The sequence below is a fragment of the Pistacia vera genome, unplaced genomic scaffold (assembly GCF_008641045.1).
Source record: "Pistacia vera cultivar Batoury unplaced genomic scaffold, PisVer_v2 Contig491, whole genome shotgun sequence".
Classification (NCBI taxonomy): domain Eukaryota; kingdom Viridiplantae; phylum Streptophyta; class Magnoliopsida; order Sapindales; family Anacardiaceae; genus Pistacia; species Pistacia vera.
Window position 1 is genome coordinate 267,067 of NW_022196325.1, and position 21,819 is coordinate 288,885.

Sequence of the window (21,819 nt, forward strand, 5' to 3'; positions counted from 1 at the left end):
GGATTTCCTAATTTGAAAGACATATGATACAAGGAAAGGTTGGTGGCGAAAGGCTACACTCAGAAGGAAGGAATTGATTACAATGAAGTGTTTTCTCCAGTAGTGAAGCATTTTTCCATTTGGATTTTGTTGGTTGTGGTAGCACAAATGAATCTTGAACTAGTTCAACTTGATGTGAAAACCACATTTCTACATGATGATTTGGAAGAGGAAATCTATATGGCTTAGCCAGAAGGATTTAGGGTTACTGAGAAGGAAGATAGTGTTTGTAAACTAAAAAGACCACTTTATGGTTTGAAACAATCTCTAAGATAGTGGAACAAGCAATTTGATAGGTTTATGATGGTCAAAAGTGCACAAGAAGCAAATTTGATAAGATGGTTCTTTCATTTATTTACTCTTGTATGTTGATAGCTTCTAGAAACATTGACAGACATACAAAGTTTAATCTTTTGCAAGTGCACGAGTCGCAATCACAACATAGTGCATGAGTAAGGGTCGATCCCACAAAGACTGGAGGTGCTCTCACAATCCTAGTAACTATGCCTTGATGAATCAAAATGAGAATGAAATAAAGAAAACATATAAACGATATTAAAGTAAACCTAATCTAACTATATACGAAGAATCCTAGGGCTCTAACTCCATCATAATTTTTAGGCTACTTGTTCATCATCAAACTATTGTTCTCTCCACTCTATTCTAGGGTTTGTACATCATCGGGTTCAACCTAGTACTTTCATCATTCAAACTAGCTAGTGGCGTATAGTGTAGTCTAAACAACGAAGGAACCAATTCGTATAGACACAAATCATCCATTCATAGAGCTAATCATGATAGGCATAGCGTCTCTCATTCTAAGGTATTATTGCAACCATTTGGCATAACCTAGTGTTTCCATCAACTAAACTAACTAGTGGCATACAGCCTAGTCTAGTAATGAAAACCCATTAAGCACAAGACGATCTTAAAGACAATAACCAATTTATACCCAGGCAGGGCTACAAATCAATCATTCCACACACAATCTTGTCTCATACAATCAATCAACTAACATCAAGGTTGATCAGGCCCTAATATCAACTAAAGATTGAATTAATTTCAATGAATGAATCTAGAAAATAATAGAATGGATCAAACAAATAGATTAACAATAAAACACAAGCCTTCAATTAGATTACATCAAATCCCTAAAAAACAAAATACAATAGAAAGGAAAAGAAACAACACCACCTAGAATCATAATCATGAAGAACAAAGGAGGAGGGGAGGAAGAGAACCTCCTGTCCTCTCCAATCTGCACCTTTCCAAGAAGCGCCCAATGTATTCTCTCTAAAATGTGTATATCAAACCTCAAGACTCTCTAAAAATGGACTAAAGATGCCTTTTTATAGTTTTTAGACAAAATGGCAAACTTGCAAATGTTGGTCGCTGAAATTAGGGTTGGAAATGCGACATCTTTACATTCTATGTGATTTGCGTCGTGGCTCAATTAAGTGTGTTGCGGCTCAGATGTGGAATTTCACTCTTTTTCCATTCGCCTTGATTTATCTTCACTTGACAGATCTAGGATGTTCGAACATCAACACAAGCACGAATAATCCATCTTTTTGCACCTGAACACCTGAAAACACACATAATACCTGTGATTCTGGAAGATAACAAAACATGCAAGAATTCACATCATAAATGATGCATTAAAACTTAAATTCCTTATAGTTTCACCCCCAAATCACTAAATAAATCTACATTTCCAACACTCAACAAACGTGTCAGAGATTGATGCATTGAAATCATAGTTAAATCAAGAGTTTGAGATGAAAGATTTGGGTGAAGCCACATTATCTAAAGAAGGTCTTACAACATTTTGGCATAACTAAAAAGTCAAAACATGTAAGTACTCCACTTGCTCCTCACATAATGCTTAGTGCATCGTTATCTCCAAGTATGCATGAAGAACGAGAATAGATGTCAAAGGTTTTGTATTCAAATGCGATAGGTAGCTTGATGTATGCAATGGTTATACTACGCTCGATAGGGGTGAGCGGTTTTGGGGTACCCTGCATTTTTCGGGGGAACCAGAACCGCACAGTGCAGGTTCCCAAAAAAAAGAACCAGAACCGGAACCGGAACCGGAACCGCACCGTGCAGGTTCTTCAATTCAAGGAACCGGAACCTAAAATGAGGTTCCAGTTCCTTTCCAAGGTATCTTGTAAAAAATCAATTACCCCCTATTAGTTTAAAAAATAACAAAAACACCTTATAGTTTACAAAATACACCCCTAACAAATTTTCATTATTCATTCATTGTGTCCAATGAACTCCATAACCTGTAATCTCTAAGCACACTTGATTGTTAATCATTTAATAAGTATTGTAATATTGTTTATAATAGATGTTATAAATTAAATAATCATACCATAAATTTATAATATAATGTTATAATAATTTGATTAAGTATTGTGTAAATAGTAAATTACTAATGTTTATAATATATGTCATAATCAATTAAGTAATCATTAATTATGTAATGTTATATTAATTATATGATTATACTATAATAGTATAATGTAATGTTATAATGAATTAAGTAATCATACTATAAATCTATAATTTAATATTATAATTAATTAAATTTCAAATCATTTAATTAATATACTAATGTATAATGGAATATTATAATTGATTAGTAATCATATTATAATAATAAATAATGTTATAATTAATTAAATTTTTAATCGTTTAATTAAGTAATGTAATAGTATAGTAAATTACTAATGTTATAATGTAATGTTATAAATTCATAACTAATAATAATTATGTAAAATTTAATTATATAATGTTATAATTAAGTAAGTGATCATAATATAATGTAATATAATATATATAATTTAATTGAGTAATTATTTAAACTATAATGTAATGCTTAATTAATGTTTATAATGAAATGTTTATAAGATAATATATAATTAATTAAATTTCTTATCATTTAATTAAGTATTGTGCTAATGTTTATGAAGTAAATTGTAATTACTAATGTTTAAAACATAATATCATAACTCATAATCAATTAAGTAATCTTAATTATGTAATGTTATATTATTATATGATATACTATAATAATATAATGTAATGTTATAATGAATTAAGTAATCATACTATAAATCATAATTTATTATAATTAATTAAATTTCAAATCATTTGATTAATATACTAATGTTTATAATGGAATGTTATAATTGATTAAGTAATCATATTAAATATATAAGGTAATGTATAATAATTAAATTTTTAATCGTTTAATTAAGTAATGTATAATATAGTAAATTAGTAAATTACAAAGTTTATAATGTAATGTTATAAATTCATAACTAATATGTAATTATGTAATCATTTAACTATGTAAGCTATAATTAGTAAGTGATCATAATATATAATGTAATATAATAATATTAATTTAATTGAGTAATTATTTAACTATAAGTAATGTTTAATTATGTTATAAGGTAATGTTATAATTAATTAAATTTCTTACATTTAATTAAATATGTGCTAATGTTTATGTAGTAAATTAGTATTACTAATGTTTAAAACAAATATCATAACTCATAATCAATTAGTAATCATTTAATTATGTAATGTTATATATTATATGATCATACTATAATAGTATAATGTAATGTTATAATGAATTAAGTAATCATACTATAAATCTATAATTTATATTATAATTAATTAAATTTCAAATATTTGATATATACTATGTTTATAATGGAATGTTATAATTGATTAAGTAATTATATTATAATATATAAGGTAATGTTATAATTAATTAAATTTTTAATCGTTTAATAAGTAATGTAATAAATATTAAATACTAATGTTATAAGTAATGTATAAATTCATAATTAATTATGTAATTTGTAATCATTTAACTATGTAATGCTATAATTAAGTAAGCGATCATAATATATAATGTAATATATAATATTATAATTTAATTGAGTAATTATTAACTATAATGTAATGTTTAATTAATGTTTTTATGAAATGTTATAAGGTAATGTTTATAATTAAATTTCTTATCATTTAATTAAGTATTGTGCTAATATTTATGTAGTAAATTAGTAATATTAATGTTTAAAACATAATATCTATAATCAATTAAGTAATCATTTAATTATAATATTATATTATTATATGATCATACTATAATAGTATAATGTAATGTTATAATGAATTAAGTAATCATACATAAAATCTATATTTAATATTATAATTAATAAATTTCAAATCATTTAATAATATACAATGTTATAATGGAATGTTACAATTGATTAAGTAATCATATTATAAATATATAAAGTAATGTTATAATTAATTAAATTTTTAATCGTTTAATTAGTAATGTAAAATATAGTAAATAGTAAATTACTAATGTTTATAATGTAATGTAAATTCATAACTAATTTATAATTATGTAATCATTTAACTATATAATGCTATAATTAGCAAGTGATCATAATATATAATGTAATATAATATTTATAATTAATTGAGTAATTATTTACTATAATGTAAGCTTAATTAAGTTTATAATGAAATGTTATAAGGGAATGTTATGGAATTAAATTTCTTATCATTTAATTAAGTATATGCTAATGTTTATGTAGTAAATTAGTAATTACTAATATTTATAATATAATGACATAATCAAAGTAAATTTAATTATGTAATGATTAATTAATTATATAATCATACTATAATGTAATGTTATAGTGAATTAACTATAAGTAATCATACTATAAATTTAATGTAATATTATAATTAATTAAATTTTTAATCATTTAATTAAATTGTACTAAGTTTATAAATAAATGTATAATTGATTAAGTAATTATACTATAATCTATACGTAATGCCATAATTAATTAAATTTCTAATTATAAGCAATATAACTATTTAATTTATTTATACTTATAAGTCATAATTAAGTAGTAAATTAATGTAATGCTATAATTAATTATACTATAAATCAATTAAGTATGTTATAAATATAATTAATTAAGTAATCATTTAACTATAATGTAATGTTATAATTGATTAAGTAGATATTTAATAGTAATAAATTTATTAATATTTATCAATTTATCATATATAATTAATTAATTATTAATTTATTATAGATATACTTAGAACTTGATAATTGAAGTAAATAACTAAATATATTATTACTCAATCAAATATACTATTTTATTCAAAATAATTCTTTTAATAACATTAAAAATGTAAAACACTTTTAATTGGATCATAATTCCAATTATTTATAATTGATCAAAACTTTAATATTAATGTATTATAATATATAAGCTTTAATATGGTGTAATTTATTGTAATAAGTAAATTTGTATTCGTATATTTATTAATTAAGTTATTCTAAAAATTTAACTTTTCTATTTTAAATTTTTATATGTAAAATAATAGAAACTCCCCCATTATTACATTTCAAAAATATTTCATTTAGTCCAGGTTCCAAAATAGGTTCTAAACAGGTTCTAAAAACAGGTCCAAAACAGGTTCCACACGGTTCAAAATAGGTTCTAAACCGAGTACCCCCTACAGGTTCTAAACAGGGTACCTTTTTACAGGTTCCGGTTCCGGTTCTCCCACATGCAAGAACCGAAACCAGAACCGCACAGTAGCGGTTCCAAAAAATTGGAACCGGAAACTACCGCACAGTGCAGGTTTGGGTAGGTTCCGGTTCTGGTTCCGGTTCCGGTTCTACCCGCTACCCGTGCTCACCCCAATGCTCGACATTTCACATGTAGTTGGATTGTGATCAAGTATATGCATGATCTAAGTAAAGGACATTGGCAAGTTGTGAAGTGGATTTTAGGGTACATTTTAGGTACTGTAGACATTGGTTGGTTTTTTTAGTAGGAAGATGATCACTTTTTATTGGCTATTTTGATTCCAGTTATGCTGAGATCTGGATAAGCGTTAGAAAACTATTGGATACATGTTTACTCTTGCTAGAGCTCAGAGAATTAAGTTGGAAATTCTTTACAATCTATAGTTGCTTTGTCTACTAATGGGATAGAATATATGGCAGTTACATAGGCTGTAAAGGAAGCTATTTGGTTACAGGGACTATTTGAAGAATTGAAGATTTTCACCGAGAAGATCACTAACTATTTTGATAGTTAGAATGCTATTCACTTAGCAAAGAATCTAGTATTCCATGTTTGCACCAAGATATAGATGTTCGTTATCACTTTGTGTCAAAAACCATTAGTGAAAGAAGAATTTGCCTACAAAAAGATTGTGAATATTGAGAATCCAGATATGTTAACAAAAGTGCTGACAATGGTCAAGTTCAATCATTTTTTGAGCTTGATCAACATCCTGCGAGTTTGTGATGTGCCATTTGGCGCATTTGAGGTGTTGTTGAATTTGTCAGAAGAATGCAGAAGAACTTTGATGGTTGCTAATTCATCAAGGTGGAGATTGTTCAAAACTTACTTATTAGCAATCCATAAGGAATAGGAATTTAGCAATCCATAAGGAATAAGAATTTAGTAATCTCACTCCTAGGAAATAAGAAGAGATAATTTGTAATCCACATCAAATGGGAATATAAATGGGATTGGATTTTGGGTCTAATAAAGTAGGCCATTTTATTGTGTTCATCCCAAAAATATTACTCTATACTTCTATTGTAAAGAGTTCTTCCCTATAGTTTAGAGTTTTTCTATATTCCCTTATTTTGAGTATTTGTAGTATTCTTAAAAGTTTGCAATATTCTTCAAGAATAGTGAAGTATTTCTACTGCACCCGAGGATATAGGTAACAATACCGAACCTCATTAATTTCTTTGTATTTTTTATTTTTGGATTATTGGTCATTTATTTATGCTCTAGTAGTGTTATATATATTTCAATAGCTAACGTTAGAGTTGTGCTTTCGTTGCACAAGATATGGCTGAGATAAAGGAGATCAAGTGGATTGAAAACCATGAAAATATTTTATGAGAGGAAGGAGATCCGCAATTTTAAGTACTTAATACCATAGTTAAATATTTTATGATAACAAAAAAAAAAAATTCTGATTCATGATACCACTTGTAATATAGAAATGTGAATAGGACTCTGGCTTTGTGCCAGATGGTGTTACTCTTAATCTGGAAATAGCCTTCGCGTAGTACAAATATGAACACATTTGTTATCTTAACATTTCCGAGAGTTTATATTAAAATATATCTCATGTTACATGTCTTTTTAACGTATTTTCAAATCAGTAGAAAGTATAATAAAGTTAAATTCAAGTGCAATTTTTCTCTCAAAAGTGGTGTGTTATATCATCATTATTATTCTTCCTCTTGTCGTCATAAAAACGCAAGGTGCAACCGTTTTTGAAAAATTATTAGGTTCCAAGCAAGTAAATTAAAACATGGTATTTGAGGTCTCTAAAAAGACATAAACGGACTCTAGACATTCATGTTGTCTCTCTAGGGTGCGTTTAGTTCAGGGAAATTATATTACTATAAGGGCACGTTTGGTTCATTTAAGTTTTAACTACAGGAGGGTATTTATTAATGGAAAGATAGATAACTTTGAAGATTACTAGAATATTTAGAGAAATGTGTTTGGTTGGTTGGAATAATCGGTAAGATATTATGTTAATATGTTTGGTTGGGAGGATAAATAGGTGGGTATGTAATGATTACTAGTTTGCCGTCTTTTTTAAATATTAATATAATATATTATATATTTTTTGAACATTTCTTTTAACCCTTTACATTTGAAATTTTGGCAAAACACACAGCCATATAAAACAATTTGTAGCAAAATCACCCCACCCACCCAAGCCACTGCCAACAACTAGCTACAACCACGGCAGTTATCGTAACGGCACACAACTAGCGAGATCTGGCCAGTCATGTGTCAGTAAGGCTGTTTTCGACCATGAATCTTTTATCCATGGCCAGAAATGCAAACCTGGCCATTTCTATGGCCGTTTCACGGCTACAAATCTAGCCATGAAAAGGTTAGGTCTTTGGCTGTGAAAATGCTAGATCTTTGGGTTTTTAGACAACCATCTTAGGCTGTGAAATAGCCATAAATCTGACTAGAAACGGCCTTACCAGTGCACGGCTGACTAGATCCAACCAAAGTGGGCCATTCCGTCACGGCCGACGGTGGCAATGCACTAGATCCGGCCACCATCCGTGGGTAATTTTTTTAAATTCTAAGGGTATTATGTCCTAAAAAATTTGTATAAGAGTAGAATAGTCCATGACATATTTCTAAATTACTTTCAAAATAAGGGTATTTTTGTCCAAAAGTAATATTGTAACAAAATTAAGATATTAGAATCTAAAATACCTAAGAATGGAGATATCAAGGATCTTAAAATACTTAAGAATATGGAGGTAACCAGATTACCTCCTATTTTCCCAACAATAATTCTATTGATTTTGAAAGATTACCAGAATCTTATATATTTGACAACAAACAAGGTAATCAAGTAATATAAGATGAAATTACTCAATAATCTCATATACCCTCAACTAAACACCTCTGAGTTGTAGACATAATCAACAAATACAATTAAACCTTGATAAATTAATATCCTTGGGACCATGAAAATTATTAATTAATTGATATATTATTTAATCGTATAAATAAAAAACTATTAATTTATCAAGGCGTTCTTTTTTCTTTTTCCAAAATATTGAAGTTAATACATGTATATGTGTCATAGTTAACATGATATAGGGAATAGCATTGAAAATAATATCATGAGCCTAACTTATAGTAAGAGGAATGTAGTATAGAGTAACTTTTAATTTAGTACGAAAAATAATCCCATCCGATGCAGTGACCCTTTATGTAAAAATGTAATATTTTATTCCACCGGTTTAAATTTGTTTGCAGTAGATTGAACTGGGCAGTCAAAAGTGGTAAATAAATCAAAATCTGAATTATATGCACATTGTAAGACTACACGTGACCCTCTTTGGATTATAGTACACATTGAAAACTTTATCAATAAGAGATATGTACAAGTTTTTGTTTCATAAAAACAGAGTTGTTGGATGGTTATGTGTTTATCTTGTTGATAGTTATAAAAACAATTATTATCATTATCATAATAATACTTTATCATATTCATAATCCATTTATTTTAGTATATCAATCACAAAGATACAAATGCAATACATATTAAATGTTAAATGGATCATTAACCTAACGACGTGGCTAGTGTCAAAGAAGTACAACACCCAAAGAGTAACCCTAATTTTGGTGAGCTTGTCCATGAATATTATCCAAAAGATTTCTTTTCCTATAATAAAAACTAGCATTTACCCTAAAATCCAAGTACGAGAGATACTAAGCACTCGAGCATCGGTCGAAAAACCTACCTATTAGCCAGAGACTCAATCCATATTTAGACAGTATCACCCACCCTCAAAGGTTTGAGTAACCCAATTCTAGCCCAAACTCCCAAAAAATTGACGTCAACAAAGCAGTAAGGCCACAATCTAATTGAAATCCACCATAGATTACCTCAATTATTTAATAGCTTTTATTATTAAAATGTAATTGAATCAAATTATTAAAATGTAATGGCATCTATGATCTATATACATGGTCAAAATCATTATACCACGCTTCAACTGTCTTAAAAAGGGCAAATTAATCAATGTTCATCACATTGTTGATAGATTAATATTTAACTATGAATAAGAAAATTTATAATTTGGCAAAAATACAATAACATATGACCTTCCTTTGTTTTTCACATAGCAGTATCATGTTACCAAAACCCCACAAAAACTTCATTCTTTAATAGCTTTTATGTCTCATTATTTTTTGACTTGTTATGTTGTGACACTCGAAATGCATAATATGGGAATAAACCAGTTTTACAAAAGAATTAGCTTATTTGAATGTTTGAGAAACTATTTTATATGCCTACAACGATTCTGTTATGACACCCGCATTTTGGCCTCAATCCTTGATAAACCAAGTAACCAACAATTGATTTGTCAACGTGAGAATTAAAAGAAATGCTTCTAGAGTTGCTAGAGATAGCCTTTAGTAATGAGACCTCAATTAACAGTAAATTCAAGAAAGTTTTGGTCTACACCCTTTAAAATCAAAACAAGAAAAGTAGCATACTTTTGATGCGTTGCCAGGTGAGGCAGTACATAGGCTAAACAGCTCAGGTACCGGTATTCCTGCGGCCAACACGAGCAACAAAACCGGCTTTGATTGGAGCAACTGATCGTCCTGACCCACACTGCAAGAATGAAACCAAAAGACTAACCCGCATTATGGATAATAGTTTAAAAGAACTTTGGCGACCGAAAGATACAATATTGTGAGTAGGACGCTGTTAACACGCATGCTGTATTCGAGATTAATGCCAAGTAAAAAGATTGACAAAATGCATCCAATTCTAGTTCAACCAAAAAATAACGAGGAAAAAGTACATAAAAATAAATAAATAAACCTACACAATTTTCACTGTAAATAAACAAAACGGGGAAAATCACAAAGGCCTCAGGAATACTTTTTATCAGTCACTGGTAAGACAATCTGACAATGTAGGCAATTCTTACATCATAGGCCACCTATTGAAGGTTAAACAGTAACACAATTATAGTCTTTAACACCAAGAAAACAAAAAAAGAACATGAAGAATAATGAAATTTATCGACATCATTTTCCTATGCAATTTCCCATGTAATTAACCAAAAACCCAAAAACTATGATGAAAGGCCTCAGGACTACTTCATTTATCAGTCCCTTATTTGACAATCAGACAATGTAGGCAAATTCTTACATCATAGGCCACCCTCTTGAAGATTTGATAGTAACATAATTCTAGTCTAACACCAAGAAAACCAAAAAGAGAACATAAAGAAGAAAGAATTTTATCAACAATATATTCCTACGCAATTTCCCCTGTAATTAACCGAATAGAGAAAAACTCTTATAAAGGCCTCAGGACTACGTCATTTATCAGTCACTTATTAGACAATCTGACAATGTAAGCAATTCTTACATCATAGGCCACAAAAAAGAAGATTTGTGATAGGAACCCATTCCAATAACTCAACAATTTGGGTTGGGCCATGGGTCTTTCATGGGCTTGGGTAAAACTCTTCTTAGAAAACCGGCTTGCCAAAGGAGGGTGCCCAAGCCTTTATAACCCACATGTCCACCCTTTTCCCTTTCAATGTGGAATTCTAACATTCCACCACGCTTCCGCAACTGACGTCTACGTCGGCCTCTTTACACCCGTCGGCCTCTTTACCCCTTGGGTGACTACGCAATTCCCCTTTCCCTCGGGCCTCCATGCCCTTTCTCGGGATAGCAGCCCGGGCCCAAGGTCAACCTGCCACGGGTCAGCCTGCCACGAGTCAACCTGCCACATAGGCGCAGGATCATACTCTGATACCAATTGATAGAAACCCATTCCAATAACTCAACAATTTGAGCTGGGCCATGGGCCTTTCATGGGCTTAGGTAGAACTCTCCTTGGAAAACCGGCTTGCCAAGGGAGGATGCCCAAGCCTTTATAACCCACATGTCCACCCTTTTCCCTTTCAATGTGGGATCCTAACAATTTGTCAATAACATAATCCTAGTTTAAACATCAATAAATCAAAATTTAAGATAAAATAACCCAACAATCTGAAGAAGAGAGAACATTAACTTTTTCTACTATAAGATTCCAACTGTAATTAGACAAAAAGAGAAATCCACACAAAAGCCTCAGGAATAATTTCCTTTGTCAGTCATGGGTAAGACATCTGACAATGTAGGCAATTTTTACATCATAGAAGACTTGGCAGTAACATAATATAAATTAAATTATAAGGAATCTTAAAATACCTAAGAATATGGAGATTATCAAGGAATCTTAAAATACCTAAGAATATGGAGGTAACCAGATTACCTATATTTCCCAACATAATTACTATTGGTTTTGAAAGATTACGAATCTTATTATTGACAACCAAACAAGGTAATCAAAGTAATATAGATGAAAATTACCTCAATAATCTCTTATACCCTAACTAAACACACTCTGAGTTGTAGGCATACTCAACAAAACAATTAAACCTTGATAAAATAATCCTTGGGACCATGAAAATTATTAATTAATTGATATATTATTTAATCGTATAAATTAAAAAACTATTAATTTATCAAGGCGTTCTTTATTTTCTTTTTCCAAAATATTGAATTAACATGTATATGTTGTGTATAGTTAATGTGTATAGGGAAAGCTATTGAAAAAAAAATCATGAGCCTAATATAGTAAGAGTTAATGTAGTATAGAGTAACTTTAATTTAGTACGAAAAAATAATCCCATCCGATGCAGTGCACCTTTATGTAAAAATGTAATATTTTTATTCCACGGTTTAAATTTTGTTTGCAGTAGATTGGACTGGGCAGTCAAAAGTGGTAAATATATCAAAATCTAATTAATATGCACATTGTAAGACTACACGTGACCTCTTTGGATTATATGTACACATTGAAAACTTTTCAATAGAGATATGTAACAAGTTTTGTTTCATAAAAACAGAGTTGGATGGATGGTTTATGTGTTATAAAAACAATATTATCATTAATAATAATACTTTTACATATTCATAATCATTTCATTTTATGAGTATATCAATCACAAAGATACAAATGCAATACATATTAAATGTTAAATAGGATCATTAACTAAAGACGTGTCTAGTGTCAAAGAAGATACAACACCCAAAGAGTAACCCTAATTTTGTGAGCTTGCTCCAATATTCATCCAAAAGATTTTCTTTCCTATAAAAAACTAGCATTTATCCCTAAAATCCAAGTACGAGAGATACTAAGCTAACTCGAGCATCGGTCGAAAAACCACCTATTAGCTAGAGTACTCAATCCATAGTCAGACAGTGGGACTCTGGCTTTGTGCCAGATGGTGTTTACTCTTAATCTGGAAATAGCCTTCGCGTAGTACAAATGTTGAACACATTTGTTATCTTAACATTTCCGAGAGTTTATATTATATAATTATATCTCATATGTTACATGTCTTTTTAACGTTATTTTTCAAATCAGTAGAAAGTATAATAAAGTTAAATTCAAGTGCAATTTTTTCTCTTCAAAAGTCGTGTTTTATATATCATCATTATTATTCTTCCTCTTGTCGTCAATAAAACGCAAGGTGCAAAACTCGTTTTTGAAAAATTATTAGGTTCCAAGCAAGTAAATTAAAACATGGTATTTGTAGGTCTCTAAATAAGACATAAACGGACTCTAGACATTCAATGTTTTGTCTCTCTTAGGGTGCGTTTATTTCAGGGAATATTATATTACTATAAGGGCACGTTTGGTTCATTTAATGTTTTTACTACAGGAGGGTATTATATTAATGGAAAGATAGATAACTTTGAAGATTACTAGAAATATTTAGAGAAATGTGTTTGGTTGGTTGGAATAAATCGTTAAATATTTTATATTAATATGTTTGGTTGGGAGGATAAATTGGTGGGTATGTTAATAGATTACTAGTTTGCCGTCTTTTTTAAATATTAATATAATATTTATTATTATTATTTTTTGAATCATTTCTTTTAACCCTTTACATTTGAAATTTTGGTCAAACACCCACAGCCATATAAAACTTTAATTTGTAGCAAAATCACCCCCACCCACCCCAAACCACTGCCAACAGCTAGCTACAACCACCGGCAGTCTTCGTAACGGCACACAACTAGCGAGATCTGGCCAGTCATGTGTCAGTAAGGCTGTTTTCGACCATGAATCTTTTATCCATGGCCAGAAATGCCAAACCTGGCCATTTCTATGGCCGTTTCACGGCTACAAATCTAGCCATGAAAAGGTTAGGTCTTTGGCTGTGAAAATGCTAGATCTTTGGCCGTTTTATGACCACATCTTAGGCTGTGAAATAGCCATAAATCTGACTAGAAACGGCCTTACCAGTGCACGGCTGACTAGATCCAACCAAATGTGGGCCATTCCGTCACCGGCCGACGGCTGGCACTGCAGCTAGATCCGGCCACCATCCGTGGGTAATTTTTTTAAATTCTAAGGGTATTTATGTCCTAAAAAATTTGTATATAAGAGTAGAATAGTCCATGACTATATTTCTAAATTACTTTCAAAATAAGGGTATTTTTGTCTAAAAAGTACAGTGTACAAATTTAAAACTATCAAGGAAATCTTAAAATACCTAAGAATATGGAGATTATCAAGGAATCTTAAAATACTAAGAATATGGAGGTAACCAGATTACCTCAATTTTCCCAACAATAATTACTATGGTTTTGAAAGAAAGATACTAGAATCTTAATTATTGACAACCAAACAAAGGTAATCAAGTAATATAAGATAAAATTACCTCAATAATCTCATATTACCCTCAACTAAAACACACTCTCGAGTTGTAGGCATACTCAACAAATACAATTAAACCTTGATAAATTAATATCCTTGGGACCATGAAAATTATTAATTAATGATATATTATTTAATCGTATAAATTAAAAAACTATTAATTTATCAAGGCGTTCTTTATTTTCTTTTCCAAAATATGAATTAATACATGTATATGTTGGTATAGTTAATGATATAGGGAATAGATATGAAAATAAATCATGAGCCTAACTTATAGTAAGAGTTAATGTAGTATAGAGTAACTTTTAATTTAGTACGAAAAAATAATCCCATCCGATGCAGTGCACCTTTATGTAAAAATGTAATATTTTATTCCACCGGTTTAAATTTTTTGCAGTAGATTGGACTGGGCAGTCAAAAGTGGTAAATATATCAAAATCTAATTAATTGACATTGTAGAGACTACACGTGACCCTCTTTGGATTATAGTAACACATTGAAAACTTTGCAATAAGAGATATGTAACAAGGTTTTGTTTCATAAAAACAGAGTTTGATGGTGGTTATTGTGGTTATAAAAACAATTATTATCATTATCATAATAATACTTTATCATATTATAATCATTTCATTTTATGAGTATATCAATCACAAAGATACAAATGCAATACATATTAAATGTTAAATGGATCATTAACACTAAAGACGTGTCTAGTGTCAAAGAAGATACAACACCCAAAGAGTAACCTAATTTGTGTGAGCTTGCTCCTAATATTCATCCAAAAGATTTCTTTTCCTATAAAAAAAACTAGCATTATCCCTAAAATCCAAGTACGAGAGATACTAAGCTAACTCGAGCACGCGTCGAAAAACCTACCTATTAGCAGAGTCTCAATCCATAGTTTAGACAGTATCACCCACCCCAAGGTTTGAGTAACCAATTCTAGCCCAAACTCCCAAAAAATGACGTCAACAAAGCAGTAAGGCCACAATCTAATTGAAATCCACCATAGATTACCTCAATTATTTAATAGCTTTTATTATTAAATGTAATTGAATCAAATTATTAAATGTAATGGCATCTATGATCTATAACATGGTCAAAATCATTATACCACGCTTCAACTGTCTTAAAAAGGGCAATTAATCAATGTCATACATTGTTGTGACAGATTAATATTAACTATGAATAAGAAATTTATAATTTGGCACAAAAATACAATAACATATGACCTTCTTGTTGTTTTCACATAGCAGTATCATGTACCAAAACCCCACAAAAACTTCATTCTTTAATAGCTTTTATGTCTCATTATTTTTGACTTGTTATGTTTGACACTCGAAATGCAAAATATGGGAATAAACCAGTTTTACCAAAAGAATTAGCTTATTTGAATGTTTGAGAAACTATTTTATATGCCTACAACGATTCTGTTATGACACCGCATTTTGGCCGCAATCCTTGATAAACCAAGTAACCAACAATTGATTTGTCAACGTGAGAATTAAAAGAAATGCTTCTAGAGTTGCTAGAGATAGCCTTTAGTAATGAGACCTCAATTAACAGTAAATTCAAGAAAGGTTTGGTCTACACCTTTAAAATCAAAAACAGAAAAAACATAAGTAGCATACTTTGATGCGTTGCCGGTGAGGCAGAGTACATAGGCTAAACAGCTCAGGTACCGGATTCCTGCGGCCAACACGAGCAACAAAAACGGCTTGATTGGAGCAAAATGATCGTCCTGACCCACATGCAAGAATGAAACCAAAAAAGACTAACCCGCACATTGGATAATAGTTTAAAAGAACTTTGGGCGACCGAAAGATACAATATTGTGAGTAGGACGCTGTTAAACGAGCTGTATTCGAGATTAATGCCAAGTAAAAAAGATTGACAAAATGCATCCAATTCTAGTCAACCAAAAAATAACAGAGGAAAAATAAAAGTACAAAAATAAATAAATAAACCTACAAATTTTCACTGTAAATAAACAAAACGGGGAAAATCACAAAGGCCTCAGGAATACTTTTATCAGCACTGGTAAGACAATTGACAATGTAGGCAATCTTATCATCATAGGCCACACTATTGAAGGTTAAACTGTAACACAATTTAGTCTTTAAACACCAAGAAAACAAAAAAAAGAACATGAAGAATAATGAAATTTATCGACATCATTTTCCTATGCAATTTCCCATGTAATTAACCAAAACCCAAAAAACTATGATAAAAGGCTCAGGACTACTTCATTTACAGTCCCTTATTGACAATCAGACAATGTAGGCAAATTCTTACATCATAGGCCACCCTATGAAGATTGATAGTAACATAATTCTAGTCTAACACCAAGAAAACCAAACAAAGAACATAGAAGAAAGAAAGAATTTTATCAACAAACATATCCTACGCAATTAAGACTAGAGAAAAATAATCTATAAAGGCCTCAGGACTACTCCATTTATCAGTCACATATTCCACAATCTGACAATGTAGGCAAATTCTTACATCATAGGCCACCTCTGAAGATTTGATAGTAACATAATTCTAGTCTAACACCAAGAAAACCAAAAAGAGAACATAAGAAGAAGAAGAAAGAATTTTATCAAAATAATTCCTACGCAATTTCCCCTGTAATTAACCGAATAGAGAAAAACTCTATAAAGGCCTCAGGACTACGTCATTTATCAGTCACTTAATAAGACAATCTGACAATGTAAGCAATTCTTACATCATAGGCCACAAAAAAGAAGATTTGTGATAGGAACCCATTCCAATAACTCAACAATTTGGGTTGGGCATGGGTCTTTCATGGGCTTGGGTAAAACTTCTTGAAAAACCGGCTTGCCAAGGAGGGTGCCCAGCCTTTATAACCCACATGTCCACCCTTTCCTTTCAATGTGGGGATCTAACATTCCACCACGCTTCGCAACTAACGTCTACGTCGGCCTCTTTACCCCTGGGGTGACTACGCAGATTCCCCTTTCCCTCGGGCCTCCATGCCCTTTTCGGGATAGCAACCCGGGCCAAGGTCAACCTGCCACGGTCAGTGCCACTGGTACCTAGCACATAGGCGCAGGATAATCTGATACCAATTGATAGAACCATTCCAATAAATCAACATTTGAGCTGGGCCATGGCTTTCATGGGCTTGGTAGAACTCTCCTTGGAAAACGGCTTGCCAAGGGAGGAGTCCCAAGCCTTTATAACCCACATGTCCCCCTTTCCCTTTCAAGTGGGATCCTACAATTGTCAATAACATAATCCTAGTTTAAACATCACATAAATCAAAATTTAAGATAAAATAACCAACAATCGAGAAGAGAGAACATTAACTTTTTTACTATAAGATTCCAACTGTAATTAGACAAAAAGAGAAATCCACACAAAAGCCTCAGGAATAATTTCCTTTGTCAGTCATGGGTAAGACATGACAATGTAGGCAATTTTACATCATAGAAGACTTGGCAGAGTAACATATATTGTAACCACCAATAAAAAAAAAAAAAAAAAAAAAACAAAAAAAAAAAAAAAAAAAAAAAAAAAAAAAAAAAAAAAAAAAAAAAAAAAAAAAAAAAAAAAAAAAAAGCTTATTTTGCAAAAGTGTGTAGGAACGTCTTGGTTGGTTCACATATTGCAACTAAATAATTTGGCTTAAATTTTTGACACCATTTACTTACCACTTATCTAATCTACCTGATAACTTCTTTCTCTCAACCAATGGACAGGAATATATAAATGTTCATCAAATGGTGTTGAAATTTTAAATCAAATAATAAAATTCAGATATCCTAAACCTTTACGTTACCCCAAACAATATCAATTCTGAAATTAAAATAGCAATTTTGTAAGGAGGAATCAGTAACTACATCTCTCTGTCATTGATAAAACAATCTGACAATGTAGGCAATTTTCAAATCATCATAGCATAGCCTCCTTAGAAAAAATATTTATGAGAAAATATGAAATTAGAAAACAAACAATAGGACAATATGCCATATAGACATCATTATTCTTTTGGTAATATCATATGAGTTAATTTTTCAATACATAAATAGTCTTCGAGTAGCCCTCTAATAAATATTTTATCTCAATCATTGACAAACATATGACAATGTAGGCAAAGTCTTAAAATCATCATAGCCACCCTGGTGTTAAGATTAGGTGAATATATCATTCAGAAAAGTCAGATAAAAATGACAGTGAAAACAGTAACATTGGTAAAATATATGTTATTTAAATTTTTATAGCCTATGACCGTTTCTAATATAATATACCACATGAAGATAAAATAAACATTTAAAGCGACAAGAAATAGCCATATCAAGACCAAATTACTAGTTACACATCATCGAGATGGAAAAAAATGAGCAGAAACACCAAAAATTAAAAATATGAGGACACGGATTTCTTACCTTCTCACATCTGAGGAAGAAGAGACGATTCTCCTTTGAAAGTATTGTGTCAGGACTTTTGCACCCAAGGCAAATAACATATTCATCTGAAAATGTTGAGAAGATATCAATGTTTAAGAATAACTACGAGAAACACTTCCCAGTTGCAATTTCATATTTGAGGGAAAAAAAATTATGTACAAGATACTTACTGACATAACGACGAAGTATTCCTTCAAAATTCTTGGGAGCAAATCTCCCTTTCACAACCAATCTTTGTTGTCCATCAAGTGATCCACTTGTACCCAGTTCAGCAAGCAAGAATGCCATGACATGGTCTGGCTGCCGATGCATGCTATATTTTTCCCAACCAAAGACAAAAGCAAAAGATACTTAGTAGGAAATTTTGTAGCTTATTATATAAGGTTAAAAAAAAAAAAAAGGAAGCAAATTCCACAACAATAAGATCAATAAGCATCAGCATGTTAAAAGAAAATAAAGCAAACGACTGCTGGAAAAGTAGAGGTACATACGTCTTGCAGAGATCCATGAAATTCACAAAAACAGTTTTCTTTGTTCCCTCACGAAGAACTTGAGGAGGTCTCATAACAGTTCTACGCCTATCTCCTGCAAGTTCGGGATTATGCTCTCGGAGAATGTTAAAGACCCTACCAAGAAGCTACAGATACACAAGGACAAAAAAACACCAGCAAGAAAAATGTCAGCACCTTAGTAGAAGAGAATAAACGATTTGTACAATAATCAACAATGTCTCTGCAAGAAGAGGATGTAAAAATGCATATTCAATGATGCCATTTGTTTGGTGAATTTTTTAATTTCTTATACACAAATTTAGCATACACACACGCACGTGCACTTTAAGCCACAAGGATAATTCCAATAGATACTATTAGGTTGAGTGTAACATAGGTATAACACATAACATTAAGCTTCATTGTTTACCATTAGATACAACATCTATCAAAAAGCTTCCAAATTGATTGTAACTTGAAAATTAAACCACGAAAAACACAAGGCTACAAAACAAAGCCCTGACCGAGCAATATGAAAATAGACTTAAATTACAAAATATACCTCCTCATATTCATAATCGCGATCACTTCCTTCCCAAGGATAACGTTGTTGAGGTACAGCTCCATCTCCTTCTTCCTCCTCCCCTACATGATCTAAATGGGCAACAAAATAAAATTTCTTAGATTCCATAATAAAGTATTCAAAGTAAAATAAAATATGCATTTATTAAATTCAGATTATTACCATCAAAATCTTCTCCTGCATCCCCACTCTCCTCATTCAATATATTGGTTTCGACCTACAATTTTTCACAAAACATTACATGTCAATTATTGAATAAAATATGTAATATTTAAGCAAAAGAATACACCATCTACTTCAAGGGCCTTCTAACTTACTGGTTTCTTCTTCTTCTTTTTCAAACCAGCAAAAGTACTTTCAATACCTTCGGAGACTGTAAGAAACGAAAAAAAAATTAAGTCTCCAATAAAGAAGTAATTCATGTACCACGTCCTATTCAAGAAAAATTAATAAATTCCAAATCATTTATCTAGAAAAGTTGTTCTCCCAACTCAACAAGTACCTGACAGTGCCTCGGTTTTCTCAGCCAAATTGTCCACAGAATCATCAGCAGAATCCTGTATTGAAATCTTCTTCTTCTTCTTCTTTTTAGTAGGATCGAAAGGGGCAAGCTACAAAGAAGAAATTCATTAAATTATATAACACATCATTTAATCCACCAATCATTATCTACTCTTTTTGGCACTAATACAATAAGCCCATAAAACAGCTCAAGTCAATCAACTCTTGTAAAATAGTCTCAAAAACTAAATAATCAGATCCAAAAAATTCACGAAATTCAAGAACCACAAGCCATAAACACTATACAACTTCACTCCATGAGATAAAATTAAAAACCCTAAAAAGATTAAGCTCTATACCCAAACTTAACAACTTCCTTGACAAATCTTTCAACATGCAAGTGCCAAACTGAAATAAAGCACCCAAAGAGGGGAAAAAAAAAAAAAACTTACTTCTGCCACCTCGTCCTTAATATCATTCTGACTTTCGTCCGCCATTATCACTGCAAAACCTGAAATTTCAACTAAATAAATAAAACCCACAAAACCCTAAAATCGTTAAAGTAGAGAACTTTATCATCAAAAGACTCGGAAAAAAAAATTAATTCAAGATCAAATAATTACAGATAAATCCCACGAGCCTAAAACCTAAATATTCCCCTCTCTCAAAAAAAATTAGAAGATACTAAGAGAAACCCTAAAGTAGCAAAACGGAACTCAAAAAAACAAAAACAAAATCAAAATCAAAAGATGAAAAATCTTACAATTAGAATCAGAGAGTTGCGCGTTGAGTGACTTTGGTTTTGGTGCTTCCGACGATAACGATAAAGAAAAAAGTTCGGCTACTCTGTTGTCTGAGTTGAGTTGGTTGAACTTCGGCTTCCTGAACCTCTCGCGTTTTATGGACGCTTAAATGGGCCTTACTTTGGGGATCGGCTGTGTGATTGGGCCTGGTTTGAATATTTTTTACTAAAGTAACACTATCCGAAAATAGTTGGGTCCCTTTAGTTCACTATTTTTACCCTATCCTATCCAAATATATATTTGTTTTGACATTCAAAATTATCTTCAAAATACAATATTATTCTATTCAACTCAAAATATTTAGATTATTTTTAACCTCTTAGATTTCTTAATTTAACTAAACACCCCCAATAATAAAAGTTTATAAATTATCAAAAACACCCCTACCCACCTACATTTGTCAGATTCTGACCACCATCACCGGAAGGTAGCCAGAATCTACAGTAATGGCATACTACCGGCTAGATATGACCAATAATGCGTCGATTTGACCTATTCCGACTAGATGTCATTAACGGCTAGATCTTTTGGCCGTTGATGACAACCATATATTGGCCGTCAACGACGGCCATATCTGGCCA

General features: G+C 31.0%; 1 protein-coding gene and 2 non-coding genes across 5 annotated transcripts; all 3 read right to left on the minus strand.

Moving 5' to 3' along the window:
• Positions 1 to 10,024: 10,024 nt before the first annotated feature.
• Positions 10,025 to 21,354, minus strand: LOC116105065 (eukaryotic translation initiation factor 2 subunit beta-like). Of its 3 annotated transcripts, none has more exons than XM_031391485.1 (10): positions 21,199 to 21,354; positions 20,888 to 20,946; positions 20,437 to 20,545; positions 20,252 to 20,307; positions 20,097 to 20,151; positions 19,914 to 20,005; positions 19,352 to 19,497; positions 19,031 to 19,173; positions 18,840 to 18,925; positions 10,025 to 10,305 (listed from the first exon to the last, which is right to left on the minus strand). In XM_031391485.1, exons 2-10 carry the CDS (start codon positions 20,930 to 20,932, stop codon positions 10,228 to 10,230), a joined length of 810 nt encoding a protein of 269 aa, XP_031247345.1. In that variant the 5' UTR covers positions 20,933 to 20,946; positions 21,199 to 21,354; the 3' UTR covers positions 10,025 to 10,227. The 3 variants fall into 3 exon arrangements, with proteins under 3 accessions (XP_031247345.1, XP_031247346.1, XP_031247347.1); XM_031391486.1 differs by having other exon boundaries at positions 20,888 to 20,958; positions 21,199 to 21,321; XM_031391487.1 differs by having other exon boundaries at positions 20,888 to 20,937; positions 21,199 to 21,314.
• Positions 10,562 to 10,640, minus strand: LOC116105074. Its single transcript, XR_004124016.1, has one exon. It is a non-coding gene; the product is annotated as a small nucleolar RNA SNORD34 (small nucleolar RNA).
• On the minus strand, positions 10,783 to 10,864 carry LOC116105072. The gene has a single exon (XR_004124015.1). It is a non-coding gene; the product is annotated as a small nucleolar RNA SNORD34 (small nucleolar RNA).
• Positions 21,355 to 21,819: the final 465 nt, after the last annotated feature.